This window comes from Podarcis muralis, chromosome 18, assembly GCF_964188315.1.
Source record: "Podarcis muralis chromosome 18, rPodMur119.hap1.1, whole genome shotgun sequence".
NCBI lineage: Eukaryota > Metazoa > Chordata > Lepidosauria > Squamata > Lacertidae > Podarcis > Podarcis muralis.
This window is the reverse complement of record NC_135672.1, coordinates 6,670,597-6,686,664: the sequence shown is the minus strand read 5'-3', so window position 1 is coordinate 6,686,664 and position 16,068 is coordinate 6,670,597. Positions and strand designations below refer to the sequence as shown.

The following is a 16,068-nucleotide window of genomic DNA, read 5'->3' as shown; positions in this document are numbered from 1 at the left end:
TGAAAGTGTATATTTTCTCCTTTCCACTCACCCATGGATATTGGCATTGAGAATAAAAATAGCACGATTAATTCTGAGTTTTGTCATAAAAAGTTGTGATTGGTAGGCCCTTCTCTGGCACTGTATACTCAGTCAGCATTCCACGAACCCTGACACGTTTTTTTTTAAAAAAAGTAAATTGATTTCTGGATAAAAAGGAAAAGCCCACACAGCCCCCTCAGTGGTGCACAAAGAATGTAGATGAAGAAAAGGGCCCTGACTCTTCCCCACTGCAGAACTGAGAATTACTGAAACACACGGAATTTCCTTGGAGTGCCTATACCGAGTCACCATCGCTAGGCAACCCTTTCTCTGACAGAGCCTTTCTGGAATAATTGGCTTTGTGGGCTTTAAAATTCAGATGGATGTGTGTGTGTGCATATATGTCAGCAGGTAGGTGTGACAATTGTGTGTATTCATTGGTTTTGCTATGAAAGCTACTAGGAGTTTGAACACAACGCATGCGGAAGGAGAAACAAGCCGGTGCCTCAACTGGGGACATGAAGTCTGCCTGGTAAATGAAAAGCTTGCGTCCGTAAGAACTGTTCGGTTATGGTTCTCCCAGCTCCGTGCGTCGTTTAATCCAGCCTTCCTGAGCAGACGCAGGCTACGCTATCGCGGGAGTGGAGATGGCCAGCTCCTGGGTGCCCATGAATCACCATGTTCTCCAGAATGCAGCCCAAGAGTCTGAATGTGTATCTTGCAACATTAGCAGAGCTCCTTGTCAACCAGCACAGTGAAGTGTTCACCATCTGGACCATTCACTAGAGGGAGGGCTGTGGCTGCCCAGTGTAGAACAACTGCTTTGTATGCAAAAGTCCCCAGACCCAATTGTCAGCATCACCTGGTAAATCTGGGAAAGACCCCTGTAAGAAACCCTGAGTTATCACTGTCAATACTGAGCAAGGTTGCCCCCCGGTCTGCCTTGATCTAGGGCAGTTTTCTGAGTTCCTTTTTAAATCGACCCTCTTTTTTTTTATTTTAGAACCAGGATGACTAGACTCATACTTTATCTTGGGAGAAAGGACCATAGCTCAGATCTGGCAGACTAAGGTCTCAGATTTTGTCCCCAGCATCTCCAGATAGGAATGGGACTCCCTTCTGAAACCCCGGGGAGCTGCTGCCAGTCAGCTTATATAGACAACACTTAGTTTGGTGGACCAATGAAGTTGTGACTGTTAAAGTGGCACGAGAGTGCTTCAGATCTATGGCATGGATGCGACCCTTGCCTGTGTGCAATCCCTTCCCTGTCTCTAGAAGGTTGGCAAAAGTTAAAATAAAATACTGTCTTAAAATCAACACAAAATGGGCGATATATTGTGTTAGTCATAACTGAGTATGGTTTAATTTGATGATATTGCCCATTTAAAAAAAAACATCTTTGCAATAAAATGTGACTTGTTAAACCAAGACACCCAGATTATAAAAACCACAAGTGTTCTAGAAAACCTGGTTTTAATAGGAAGATTTTCATCTGGGGATGAAAAGACTACAAGACTTGTGCCTGACGAGCCTGTTTCACAAGTGGAGTGTCACGATTGAGAAAGCCCTCTCTTTAGTAGCTCTTTGAATAGAGTGCCTCTGTCACATACTTATCCAGTCCTGCTTTTAAAAGCCTCTTTTGGAAAAGAAAAATTTTCACACACACACACCCCATTAGCTGTTTTCATTGCCCAAATCCTGTCTCTAATGTCATTTAAAAGGTCTTCAGAACTTTCACGCTGGAGTATCCATATAGAAAATAACCGTAACCCTTCTCAAAGGTACATGTGTTATATGCTCTTGCAATCCTGTGCAAGGGGAGGGATTTGCTGTAGAATTCAGGGCCTTGAGGGCTTCTGCTTTGATTTGATTGAGGTTTCTAGCCCTTGTGGTGGCGGAGAAAGGCTTGAAAGCGTATGTGCAATGCAGAAGAGTCCTTTCAGTGACTTCTGTAGTTCCAGGCTCCTCATTCATGGCAGAAGCAGGCTGGGCTAAGCAAAATTGCTAAACAGACCTGCGGAATAGGCATACTGCGTTCACTTTCAGAGTTTACATTGCTCTGTTGTGGAATTTGGGCTTTTGTAGCGTAAGGGGATGCACAGCTCTGACTATGCTCCTCCCCCCCCCCAACTCGCAGGACTTTACTGACCTGGTATCACCACAGGGCAAAGGGTAGCGATGACCTGCCTCGAATCTTTTCACTGTAACCTGCGCCTTGCTTCCATCATCCTGAGTTAGCTGACATAGATTGAAATAATACGGTTGTATTCTTTTGTCATTGTTCCCCCCGCCAGACAACTTCTACTTTCTCTAAACTGAAGATGGAGATTAAGAAAAGTCGCCGCCACCCACTGGGCAAGCCCCCCACACGCTCCCCACTTTCTGTGGTGAAACAGGAAGCTTCAAGTGATGAGGGTAAGTATACAGGTTCTTCCGAGCACCTTCTAGCTATGCTGTCCAACCCTCCCCATCTTCCCTGGTGGAAATATTCCCAGGTACCGTATTTTTCGCCCTATGGGACGCACTTTTCCCCCTCCAAAAATGAAGGGGAAATGTGTGTGCGTCTTATGGGGCGAATGCAGGCTTTCACTGAAGCCAGGAGAGCGAGAGGGGTCGGTGCGCACCGACCCCTCTCGCTCTCCAGGCTTCAGGAGAGCCCCAGCGCCAGCCCCACAAGGTCGGGGGACAGAGGGAGGCGGAACACCGCCATCCCGCTGTCTCCCGAAGTGGTTTGGAGGCTGACGGCGGGGAGACCCCGCCGCCAGCCCCGCAAGCTCCGGGGACAGTTGGGAGACGCAGCGCGTCTTCCTGCTGTCCCCGGACCTGATCTGAAGGCGGGCGGAGGGGAGAAGAGCGCTTCTCCCCGCTGCCAGCCCCGCAAGCTCCGGGGACGGCTGGGAGACGCAGCGCATCTTCCTGCTGTCCCTGGACCTGATCTGAAAGCGGGCGGCGGGGAGAAGAGCGCTTCTCCCCGCTGCCGGCCCCACAGGCACCTGGGGGGGAAATAAATTTTTTTTTCTTTATTTCCCCCCCAAAAAACTTGATGCGTCCTATGGGCCGGTGCGTCCTATGGTGCGAAAAATACGGTAGGTGGAGGTAGGGCTGTGTGTGTGTGTGTGTGTGTGTGTGTGTGTGTGTCTTCACTTGCCTCTCGATCTCTACAGATAGTTATAGTATTATTTCTGTCAGCCAGCGGATCCCCACCTGGGTATCCAAACTTTCAGGATATGGCAGCAGCCCAAAGGTCTTTCACTTAACCTGCAACCTTTTAACTGCAGGTGCCCGGGATTGAACGTGAGACCTTGTGCATACAAACCTGTTGAGTGAGGAAGCACATATTGGTTGCTCTTTATTAAGTGTTCATCTGTACATCTCTTTAAGGCCACCAGAATGATATTTTCATTCATTCATTCATTCATTCATTCATTCTATCCCATCTTTTTCTCCAAGGTGATGTATATACTTCTCCCCTTCCCCACAACAACCCTGTGAGGTAGGTTAGGCTGAGAGTTGTGACTGGCCCATGGTCACCCCCAGTGAGCTTCGTGGCCAAGTGGGGATTTGAACCCTTGTCTTCCAGGTCCTAGTCCAGTGCTCTTAACCACTACACCATGCTGACTCTCTCAATTTCCCCCTTGCCTGTCTGGTTGGTTGGCTGCTTGCTGACTGAGGACCCAATACCTCAAGGACCGCCTCTTCCCCATATGCACCAAGATGGACCCTACAATCCTGTACCCCCTGCACCGGAGGCCTGGAGGGTGATAGCACAAGAATGGGCCTTTTCAGTGGTGGCTCCCTGTTTGTGGAATGCTTTCCGCAGGGAGGCTCACCTGGTACCATCATATTATATATATTTAGTTGCCAGGCAGAAATGTTCCTCTATGATTCCTCTATAATTTTGCCTCTTAACTACCTGTGGCCTTTTAGAGTGGGTGAGATTTATTAATTTCCCATACCCCCTTGATTTTAATGCATCTATGTGGATTTGTTTCTTGTTTGTTTGTTTGTTTGTTTGTTTGTTTGTTTGATTGCTCGTAAGTTGCTTTGAGTTGCCTTGGACAAGAAAAAGTGACTAACAAATTTTATTAGCAATGGTAAATCATAATATCCAACCAAGTCATCTGTATCTTTCAAAACCTCACATGCCATATGGAATCCGTTAATCCTCCAGGTGCCATAGCATTTCAGGAGTTTTATCTGCCAATACAGGCCAGTGGCTTCCTTATTAGAATTTGGGCATCAGAAAGGAACTACTTTGTAGCTCCTGACACTGGGATGTGGCACATTCCAGTAACAGGCAGGGCGAAGCATAAATGCCTCTTAGCACATGATCAGACACACAGTTGTGCATACATGGACACAAATCTGGCGTGGACTGCGAAAAGTGCTCAGGAGCCAGAGGTCCCCCTTCCCTATGACTATAGAAATGGGCAATGCTGTGCCATGGTTATCCTATGTCCAGACTGATGGTTCAAGTCTTCTTCGAAACAAAATGTTGTTGTCCACCCCACCCCACCCTACAGCAAAGAGGATTATCCTCAAGTGCTTGAATCTGCAAGGCTGTGCTAATCAGATTTGTAACTGCCACAGTGCGTGGGAGAGACTCCTCCAGTTTCGGCCTTGTCTCGTGCCATGGGACAGGGTGTTGATGGAGTTCTGCAAAACTTTTCCGTCTGCCTGTTTCTATTCTCTTCCCTCCTCATTTCCCCTTAGGGGAGTTAGGGCAGCAGAAATACATACATTTAAGTTGCTGGTGCAGTTTAAACAGGTGAGCAGTGCATCTGTAACGCTTCTGGTCCAGGCAAGGGAGGGTAGTCATACATTACTGATAGATTCCTCTGAAAGGGGCATGGGCAGATGTGGGTGGGGCAGCTGCACGGAAAACGGAACCCAGGAAGTCAAGTGCTCCCAAAGGTGTGTGATGGTCTCCTCAGAGCTTTGGGCACCTACCTGCACCTATATGATGATGAGGATGAGGCACTGCTGGGTGGTCATTGCAGGCAGGTGTGTGGGTATTGCGGTGTGCCCAAGGATGCAGAGGAGGGTAGCATCACTCCACTGGAAGTTCTTCCATCCCATTAGGATGACACAAGGCCTACATGCCACATTCTGCTGGTGGAGGTCATGATCTAGGTCCTGACCAGCTGCAGATGCCTTGTTTCCCAGGGAAAGGCAGGAAACCCCATCTCCTCTTTTAGGTAGAGGTTGGGCCCTACTCTGTCACCAGGACTGTCAGGCAAAGAGAGGAATACTTCCTTCCCCCCCCTCCCTTCCCCATCTGCTCTGGGTGCTAGGACAGGCACAGCTCCTAAACTAGGGACAATCCATGCTTAGATGTTGCCTTTTCTGTAGAAGTTGCACCCTGGGATGGCTGCAGCTATGAACATCTAGTTCAGTGATATCCTCATTCACTGTAGAAAAGTGGAACACTGGATTTGCTGTGATAAGTTTTGCAGTGGGTGGCACACATGCTGTGGACCCCAGAGAATTTGTTCTCTCTGCTGGGGAGAGTAGGGTGGTGGTATTTGGCTCTCAGCCAGTGCTATTTGGGCCTGGAGATACTCCATACCTCTTTTTCCGTTTCCTCTTACCTGTTATTTTTGCTGCTAAGGAAAAGTTAGCATATCTGAAAGTATTCACTGTTTGCTGATGTGCTAGGTCCTGAAACTGGGAAGTCTCTCCTGCACAGGATTGCAAGTTACAAAGCAGAATTGCATTGCTTTTTCTATTGCAGAGAGTAGGACCAGCACATTTGAGCATACCTTCCATACATTGTGAAAAAGGAACTTATCACATTAAGCCCAATGGTCTGTTTTCATCACGAGACACAGAAGAGATACTTTGGTTAGCCACTTTAAGTTACTACATGTGCACACTTCCTTCCTTTCTCTTCTTACCCCTCTCTCAAATGCGTCCCTCTGGATTTCTCTTCATTCCCTCGTTCTTCTAGATTACTCCCATTGCAAGCCCCTTCCAGCTTCCTTGTATTTTATTCCCCTGCCCTCCACTTCTCTTAGGCCTGTCCTTCTCCTGGGCTGTTTGAATTGCCCTAGCTCTCTTTAAATCCTAGGCAACTGAACCTCTGGCAGGCTGCAGCCCTCCTGCCTATCTCTGACATGAAGACAGCTCTGCCAATCAGGCTTCGTTGACTTTGCCACCACAACGTCCCTGGTTGCATTACAATATAGATTAACAGCCAGAAAACTAGCTTTTCCATTCCTTCACAGAATCTGTGCAAGATATCGACATTTTATTCGCTGACAGCTCTCCCCTGAACAATTAGAATGGAGTGAACATTGATTGCATCACAGCACCTCCACAGTCGTCTAGGGGAGAGGTTTGCAGGTGACAGCTGGCAGCAGTTTTTTTATCCTTTGTATCATTTCTGTTTCTGGTGATAGCTTCACCTCTCTACCCATTGGCTTGCCAGATCTTAGCCAGGAGGCTTCGCCTCCCACCTGAAGGATAGTCTTGTCATGAAGCACTGGTACTTCTGAGGGGCTTGAGTCACAGAGCTGTCAAGCCTGGCCACATGAAACTGTGACTTTTCCTGCTCCCCATCAAGGAATTGGCAGCATTTTTGAACTGAGCACCTCTTACCAATATAAACAAGACCACTGTGCATGGGGAGGGAAGCTGGGAAATGAGAGGCCTGCATGGAAGTGTTTGGGGGGAGCAACACTCTGTGCCGAACAATCCAGACAGATAATGTGCCAGTTGCTTCCTTCACTTTTTAACCACGTGCATGTTATACCTGTATACCTGAAGGAGTGTCTCCAGCAGCCTGGACACTGAGGTCCAGCTCCGACTGCCTTCTGGCAATTCCCTCCTTGTGAGAAGTGAGGTTACAGGGAACCAGGCAGAGGGCCTTCTTGGTAGTGGCACCTGCCCTGTGGGACCCCCTCCCATCAGATGCCAGGAAATAGGCATCTGTCTGACTTTTAGAAGACATCTGAAGGCAACCCTGCACAGGGAGGTTTTTTAATGTTTTTGTGTTTTAATATTTTGTTGGAAGCCACCCAAAGTGGCTGAGGCAACCCAATCAGATGGGAAGCATATTAATAATAAAGTACAGTGGCACCTCAGGTTACATACGCTTCAGGTTACAGACTCCGCTAACCCAGAAATAGTACCTCGGGTTAAGAACTTTGCTTCAGGATGGGAACAGAAATCACGTGGCGGCGGCGCGGCGGCAGCGGGAGGCCCCATTAGCTAAAGTGGTGCTTCAGGTTAAGAACAGTTTCAGGTTAAGAACGGACCTCTGGAACGAATTAAGTATGTAACCAGAGGTACCACTGTAGTAGTAGTAGTAGTTGTTGTTGTTATTATCATCATCATTGATAGTAGTAGTAGTACTGCAGAATTCAACCAAAGGCCTGTCTAGTCCAGCATCCTGTTTCCTAAGCAGGACATGAAGTCAGTGGCCCTCTCTCTCCCCTTGTTGTCTGGCAACTGGTATTCAGAGACACGCGGTTTTGGGTTCTAGAGGTAGCTTGTAGCCAGTAATGGCTTCCACACATGGGTCCCGAGGCAGCTGACAAAGAGGAGATAAGAACTTCTTCTGATGCACTGAAACGTTACTGCCTCCTCCATGACATTTTAGGATGGTTTGACTGCTCCAAGGCTAGCTAACCCCAGCTGATTTCTCTATAGCAGTACTGTGGTTGCTTTTCACTTTATATTTTCTTTTTTCACAATTATTTTAACCAGCCAGCCATTAAGGTTGAGTAGGTCCAGAAGTCTAAGCTTATATTTTTGATAAACAAAAGTTCACTTAGACTTAGTGTTCAGTTATTTGGTAGGTACATGTTTACAAAAAATGTGTGTGTGTTTATTTCATTAATTGATTGGCTTTTGGATGACTTGCTATCGTGTCTCCTTTATGGCTGAGTGGATTGGTCTTACAAAGTGGGTCATCCCTAGTCGTTGTTCCTGCCTCTCTACCTAACCCTGATATCTCTCTCTCTCTCTCTCTCTCTCTCTCTCTCTCTCTCTCTCTCTCTCTCTCTCTGCTCATCTTGTTCTTTAGAAACCCTCCCATTCTCTGGTGAGGAGGATGTTGGTGACCCTGAGCCCTTGAAGTCCTTGCTTTCCCTGCTGTGGAAAAACAAAGCACCCAACTTTGCTGCGGAGAGGCGATTCAATGCTGCTGCAGCATGGACTGAGCCATACTGCGCCATCTGCACCCTCTTTTATCCCTACAATCAGGTAATTCTGCAGCTTCAGTAGAGGAGCAAGCACACAATACCCCAAGGTCCCCTCAATCAGCAAGCAATTTCTTTAAATACCTGTAATCTTTTAGAAAGGTGTGTAAGGATTTTAGAAAGCTCTTAAGTCCCCTGCGGAAGAACCATAATTCTGGCATGCTTTACCTTTTTAGCTTTGGGTGGAGAACAGTAAGTATGTAGGTGTCTCATCTATTGATATCAACGTTTGAGATGGCAGCTTTCTTCTTGGTCACATTGCATGCCAGCACTTATGCAGATGGGTGTATGCTTGATTTATTATTACTCACCTCCATTTGAACTGGTGGTGGTGGGTGGTGATGATGATAATATCATCAATATCATTTGTGGGTGACCTCAGTTTGCCTCCAAACTAATAGACACTTGGTCATCTGATTTCTGATTAGCCAAAAGTTGCAGTCTGCCTTTCCCAGGATACTCAATTCCATTACCCTTCCAACCCATTTCCCCCTTCCAGTTCACATAGCCCCAGCAACAGCCTGTGAGCATTCTGTGGCCACTCTTGGAGGATTTCTCTACCCTTTTAGAGTTCATTTCCCCCTAAATCTTTGTTGTACTTCGACAGGTTTTGGGGGTCCCCCAAGCCTGCTGATACGTCCCTCGTTAAAGCCAAAGCAGCAGCACCCCCAAACATATTGATCTACAATGTCAGCCTTGGCTCTTGACATGTGTCAGATTGAGATGGGCTGCTCCACTTTGTATTGTAGGTGTGTTATACCATTTAAAAAGGTAAAGGTACCCCTGCCCGTACGGGCCAGTCTTGACACACTCTGGGGTTGTGCGCTCATCTCACTCTATAGGCCGGGAGCCAGCGCTGTCCGCAGACACTTCCAGGTCACGTGACCAGCGTGACAAGCTGTGTCTGGCGAGCCAGCGCAGCACACGGAAACGCCGTTTACCTTCCCGCTAGTAAGCGGTCCCCATTTATCTACTTGCACCCGGGGGTGCTTTCGAACTGCTAGGTTGGCAGGCGCTGGGACCGAGCAACAGGAGCGCACCCCGCCGCAGGGATTCGAACCACCGACCTTTCAGTCGGCAAGCCCTAGGCGCTGAGGTTTAACCCACAGCGCCACCCGCGTCCCCTTATACCATTTACTTTGTGTGAAATTTCACTGCAAATGCTAAACTGGCATATCAGGCAGCCAGTCAGGTTCTAGCCCAGCCTTCCTCCCACTTTGCCAGTTTTTCTTTCTGCAAGTTTGAAAAGCATTTTTAAAAAGTATGCACCTGTAATCAGAAATTGTTCTGTCTACCCCCTCAGTGCTCTAGTGCCTTTTTCTGCTGCACATGCAGACTGCACCTTAGAGGGAGTTGTTTAAAGATGGCCATATTATGGGTCAGTCCTACATACAGGTATCTGACTTCCAGCTGTTCAGAGGAGGAGCTATTTATAGTACCACTATCTCCTTGGCCCTTCAGGTGGCAATCGGTAGTAAAATATTTAAGAGCTACTGATCTTTAAACCATGGCAGGATGTGTAAGAACTTGTTTTTTTTAATTGACCGGTAACTGAATTGAAGGATGCAATTTAGTGATCATCTGGGGCTCATGCCTCACTTTGTAGAGCAGGAACTGGAAGGATAGAATGTAACACTCTCTTCTCCATCATGTTGGGTTTAATCTCCCTATCGTCAGGGTAAATAACATATAATATTTGTGTATGTTTTCTGGGCACAGTCCAAGCTTCATTGATTAACAGAAGCAGTTGCTGGCATTTCAAGATTTGGGAAGTTCTGTTTGCGGGGGCGGGGTGTGTGCGCTATTTCTTTTCTTGGCAACAGCCAAGTGTTAAGCACTTACTAAATGCACCGCATCTAATCATCACCACCTTTCGTTTCAAAAGTACATTAGGAATCAGACCACGTAGGACATGGGCCAGCCAAAATACTGTACAGAACTCTTTGCTCTGGAGATGGTATAGCTGTAACATTTGCTGAGCTGGATGAAGCCAAAAGACCAGCCTAGCCCAGTGCTCTGTCTTCCACAACAACCAACCAGTTATCCAGGGGGAACCAAAAGGAGAGGAATGCAGCAATAGCCATCTGTGCTTGACCTCCAGATTATCAGTGGCCTTAAACTGATTACCTTCAGGTTAATGTAAAAGTTGTTTCCCAGTGATAACCTGCCAAGGAATCCCACTGCATCATATAGTATTCTGGGAAGTTCATTTCACCTGAAGTGGGAACTATGGGAACCAAGAGGAAGTCCTAGCTGCACCCAGTGCTCCTCCCCCCACCCCACTCCCACTTCCCACCAGCGGCGTAGCGTGGGTTGTCAGCACCCGGGGCAAGGCAAGTAATTTGCGCCCCCTAACCCGTGGATTTTGCGCCCCCTAACCCGTGGAGCGCGGCCCCCCAGATGTTGCGCCCGGTGTGGCCGGCCCAGCCTGCACCCCCCACGCTACGCCACTGTAGCACAGAACACCATCCCTAATCCTGCAACTGCAAAAAGTTCTGCAACACAGCACAACAGACCGTGCAAAAGGATCGTTGTTGATGCTTTTATTTAAAAAACGTAAACAACAGCCATCTTTATTTACACTATGAGCTAACTGTCTGAGATGGGTAAAACTAATCCCAAAGGGCCCTTACAAACAGTAGATTATGCTACATTTTCCTTGTTTAAATCCACAATGTTTTGGTTTTTTTAAATGCACTCTACCTCCCCACCCTTATACCCTTTCCACCCAATACGGTAGACGTACACCTGATGCCTTTGTCACACATTACATGCACCCAACCCCTTCCCTGCAGTCAGCTAGATTTCCCTCGCAATAAACGTGGGTGGGTAGGTACCGGAGAAGGGAAACCTGAAAAGAGGAAGTGGCTGCTTTCCTGTATTCTGCCTCAGGGTCTTACTGCCCACCCTTCTCTTTTCGTTGCTGTGTTTGCTCAAACGGAACAAAGAGCAGGGAAAGCCCCTCCCCTCCAGGCAGGCAGAGAGAGAGAGAGAGAGAGAGGCGCCCTCCACAAGTTGTCGAGCTTGGGCAACAGCTGTGCAGCCGACGGCGAGGCGCCGGCTCCCCAGGCTGCAGCGCTTGGCCAGGCGCTGCGCTTGCATGCCTGGCCGCGCCCAGGTTGCCTCAGCGCAGCGCGCGGAAAACAGAAGCAGTGGCGGAGACGACGACCCCCCCACCCCAACCAAGCCTCGATTGCTTGTCCCTTCCCTCTGGACTCGCGCCTTCCCCAGGTGTTGCGCCCGGTGCGGCTGGCACCCCTGGCACCCCGCACGCTACGCCACTGCTTCCCACATCATAACACATTGCAGGGAAATGGGTTGCAGGAGGCAAGCTACAAGGAGGAAAGGCGTATCTACTGTAAAAAATCTCCTCAATCATGAGGGTCAACATCCACCCCCAGCCCAGCCCGGCCAAAAAACCTCTGGACACTTCAAGGGACCAAATGCAGGGTTGAAACAAAGTGTTTTTATGTTCCTCTTGTGAGCTCTCTTGAGACCTCTGGTTGGCCACCGCTGGGAACAGGAGCTAGAATAGATGGACTCTCAGTGTGATCTAGGAAGACAACACTTGCATTTTATTTATTGGCTTTCTGTGGCACCCTTCAGCTCAGTGACTGACAGACCAGCTTACAATAAAAATCGTAAACAGCCAATAAATGACAATGGGCAAATAAGTTGAATAAAACCAGTGGCTATAACTCCTCGGGAAATAAAAGCAATGGAAAATGAAAAGATCTCTGCTTGGTGCTAAAAAGATATGTACATAGGTGTCAGGCAGGACTCCCCAAAGAGAGAATTCCATAGTAGCCACGTAAAAGAAGATCTTCTCCCTGGTTGCTACCTGCTTCACCTCAGATGCCTCCAAAGATTACTACAGTGCTTGTTGGCTTGATGTGGAAGCAAACACCTCGTTAGATAAACAGGTCCCAAGTTGTGTAGCCTTTCCCAGCCTGGTGCCACAGACATGTCGTTTGACTACCGATCCCATCATCACTGACCATTAGCCATGCTGAAGATGCAGGATCTGAAGATCATCGTGCAGGGGAAGGCTGGTTGAAGGCACTTTGAATTGGGCTCCTGAAATGACCAGGAGCCAGCAGAGGTCTCTCAACACAGACAAGATGCATGTCTATTGACTGGTCCCAGTTAATACTCTAGCAGTTGCATCTTGTACTGTGCAGGACAGTGCACTGCAGCCATCCAATCTGGAAGCAGTGAAATAAGTATAAGAATACATATCCATGCTAGTTAGTAAAGGACAGAGTTAAGGACTTTAGTTGTAAGAGTATTTTGCAGAGTTTTGGGTTTTCAAAAGTGATTTTTAACCAGAAAAAACATTTTTGTGTGTTTTATTTCCTAGTTGCCACATGGTGCTTTTGGTTCTGTTATGAGAGAAGTAACACACCCTTACTTTCTCGACCTGCTCTTCCAATGCAGAACAGCAAGATAAAAATATACCGTATTTTTCACTCTATAAGACGCACCAGACCACAAGACGCACCTAGTTTTTGGAGAAGGAAAACGAGAGAAAAAAATATTCTGAATCTCAGAAGCCAGAAGAGCAAGAGGATCGCTGCGCAGTGAAAGCAGCAATCCCTCTTGCTGTTCTGGCTTCTGGAATAGCTGCGCAGCCTGCATTCGCTCCATAAGACGCACACACATTTCCCCTTACTTTTTAGGAGGGGAAAAGTGAGTCTTACAGAGCAAAAAATACGGTACTTATTTTCCTTTTAAGGATTTTGGCTTTCTGGTTTTCGTTTCGGATTTTTAGGAAACAGGCTTAGATAATTTTACTTTCCTTTTGGAGATTTTGAGAATGTTCTATTTATGGCAGTTTTTCAAATTTTTATTGGGGGGGGGTGTTCTTTTTTCATTTTTCTAAAATGAAATGGATAGCAGGAATTCTGTTGTTGAAGAAAGCTTCAAATTACCTAAGCTTGCACAAAGCAATTTCATCCAGTGTAAAAAATGATTAGAAGCCAAATATGATATGAAAGGTATTTTAGAATGTATTGAGAAAGAGAAATCCATTGAGGACAGAGCCTCAGAGGAGTGGGAGCAGCAGAATAAATTGGCAGTGTCTATCATTCTGAATGGTATTTCAGGTGCCCAAATGGTTCACACAGAGAGAGGTGACATATCAGCTCAGATGATTGAAAATTTGCAAAAAGCATTTGATTAGCAAGCAAGCATTCACGCCGTGCCTGGGTGAGATATTTAATTTAAAGCTTGAATCCAAGAATGACCAACAATCACATGACAGTGTTCCTATCAATTATTGAAAAGCTAGAAATTTCACAATACAAAATGGATGAGGAACAGAAAGTTTGCAATTTCCTGGGGACACCAGGACCTAAATTTCAAACAATTGCAACTCTCATGGGTTATAAGCCAAACTTAACGCTAGGAAATGCGATTGGGCACCCGAAAGAGGAATATGTGGAGAAAAGAGCAAACTCTTCAGCCAGCAGTGTAAGACGCAGTGACTCAACTCTGTGTCCCAAAGGAGAGCCAAGGCTACAACCAGAAAAATGGTTCAAGTGTAACAAAGTGTAACAAAGAGGGACACATCTCCAGATTTTTTGAAGCCATGAATTCGGGAAAATCTCCTGCATTTAAGCAAGCAAGCCAAAATAAGGGGAGCAAAAGAAAAAGTGTTGTCTTTTGCAAGGGAAGAATCTAACTGTAAACAGTTATGGCACAAAATCAAATAGACGGTTAACTGATTTGGGTGTTCTTTGCACGTGAGTTATGATAATAATTTCTTTGGAGGCATTAACAATATTAACCCATTAATGGATTGCAATATTCCCATAAAGGTATCTAGTGCAAGTTCAGGAAGCTTAAATTACAAGCTAAACAATCAATTGAGAGAGAAAGTTGCATGTTGAACTGCAACATGCTTAGTTACAGATAGGTAGCCGTGTTGGTCTGCCATAGTCAAAACAAAAAAAATTCCTTCCAGTAGCACCTTAAAGACCAACTAAGTTAGTTCTTGGTATGAGCTTTCATGTGCATCTGAAGAAGTGTGCATGCACACGAAAGCTCATACCAAGAACTAACTTAGTTGGTCTTTAAGGTGCTACTGGAAGGAATTTTTTTGTTGCAACATGCTTAGTTGTCTACGCTGGACAGAAAAGGTTTCTGTGTGCAATTTGAAAATGGATAACGCTGGGTAAACGAATGCATATTAGTTCCAGCATGGTTTATAAACATAGATCTAAGGGAGGACTTGGGATGCCAAACTTACAATTCTGCTATGCGGCATTTCAAATTAAATCACTAATTCCACTGATTAGGGGCCAAATTGAACTTCCCCCCTCCATGCCAATATTTCAAGCACTTTCCTTAAAACTATCAGATTTGGTGATAAAGGGAATTGATAACCCTTTTCTAAAAAGAGCAGTTATGACAAAAATCAAAGGAGAATGAACCGTCTCCATTAATTCCCTTTCTAGACCATCCCACCTTTATACAAGAAGACAAATATTGGCTATATAAAGAATGGGAAAATGGGCATGTATAGAATTCGAGAACTAATATACAAAGACAAAGCAAAAATGAAAGAAAGGCTAAAGGGATAGCTAAAAGACCTACATCCTAATTGGCTTCAACTTCTCCAGTGCTGCTCATTTGCAAAACATATAGAAGAAAGAGGGGGAGGATTTCATTCCCTCACAATATTTGAATCAAAGTATATTGAAACCAAAGTATATTGGTTTCATTGATCTATAGTATACTTGCGGAACACAAATTGGGGAATGCAAAGAAATTAATGTCATTGAGTGGGATGGCATATGGAGGACCTCACCCTTAATTAAGAACTATCTCATCTCACCTTCAAGAAGCTTCTCTGAAGGTCATTCTCAGGTGGCATTGTAGTCTGGTTCATCTAGCCAAAAACAGTAAACCCCTCTGGGCAATGTATATAGGACACAATATTGAATTAGCAGCATGGGAAAGATTGTGGAATGTCGATTTGAAATTTACAACGTGTGGTGCGATAAAATGAAATGAAATGAAAATTATGTATAGATGGTATCTGACTCCTAGTAAATTAGCAAAAAGTCTGAATCCGATACCTGTTGGAAATGTAAAGAGAAGGGGGGTACCTTTTTCCAAATGTGGTGGTCATGTAAGGTACCACAAGCTTTCTGGGAAATGATTTATAATGAGTTGGAAAAAAGGTTGAAGATCACTTTTCTTAAAAAAACCAGAAGCTTTTCTTTTAAGCATAATTGGTGGAGAGGTACCCAAAGAGCAGGAAGAATATATATTTATGTATGCTACTATGGCTGCTCAAATGATTTATGCCCAGAGATGGAAAGAGGAAACAGTTACAACGAAGGAAGACTGGCAATTAAAATTGATGGAGTATGCAGAAATAGTGAAACTTACCGGAAGAATAAGAAACCAAGAAGAGAGTTTTTTAAAACAGAATGGGGGGGGGGATTACTGACTATTTGAAGATGTAAACAAAGCATTAGCAGGATTGACATAAACATGTGCAGTAAGAAATAATTAAAAGGGAATGCAAAGGGAATATTAGTAAAGAGGTTTGAACTGGATATGCAGTAACAAAAAGATGTAAGCTAAGTAACTGCAGAAAGGAGAGAGATGTGGATTGATTATGTAAAGACCTAAGTTTTTTCTGTTAACATATTTAAAAAATGAGAATATGAAAAATAAAATTTTAAACAAAAACAATAAACCTGTATCGCCGCATTTGATGAAGGTGTTGTGGGAACACTGCAACATATTTTCATGCTTGCTGGGAAGAAGAAGAGGAAGAGGAGGAGATTTTTATAACGCCCTACAGGTCTCAGGGCTGTTAATAGGATAA

General features: G+C 45.6%; 1 protein-coding gene across 2 annotated transcripts in view; it reads left to right on the top strand.

Moving 5' to 3' along the window:
* Positions 1–16,068, top strand: part of KDM4B (lysine demethylase 4B) — a 192,848-nt gene that overhangs the window by 148,594 nt on the left and 28,186 nt on the right. The window contains exons 12-14 of one of the 2 annotated variants that reach the window (XR_003704470.2): positions 2,316–2,436; positions 6,249–6,366; positions 8,051–8,157. Coding sequence is in view for 1 of the 2 variants with exons in the window: in XM_028713805.2 (XP_028569638.2) it covers positions 2,316–2,436; positions 8,051–8,229 (300 nt within the window). In the remaining variant the exon portion in view is untranslated. Of the gene's footprint in view, positions 1–2,315; positions 2,437–6,248; positions 6,367–8,050; positions 8,230–16,068 lie in introns of those variants that run through there. The other variant, XM_028713805.2, reaches the window with a different exon arrangement.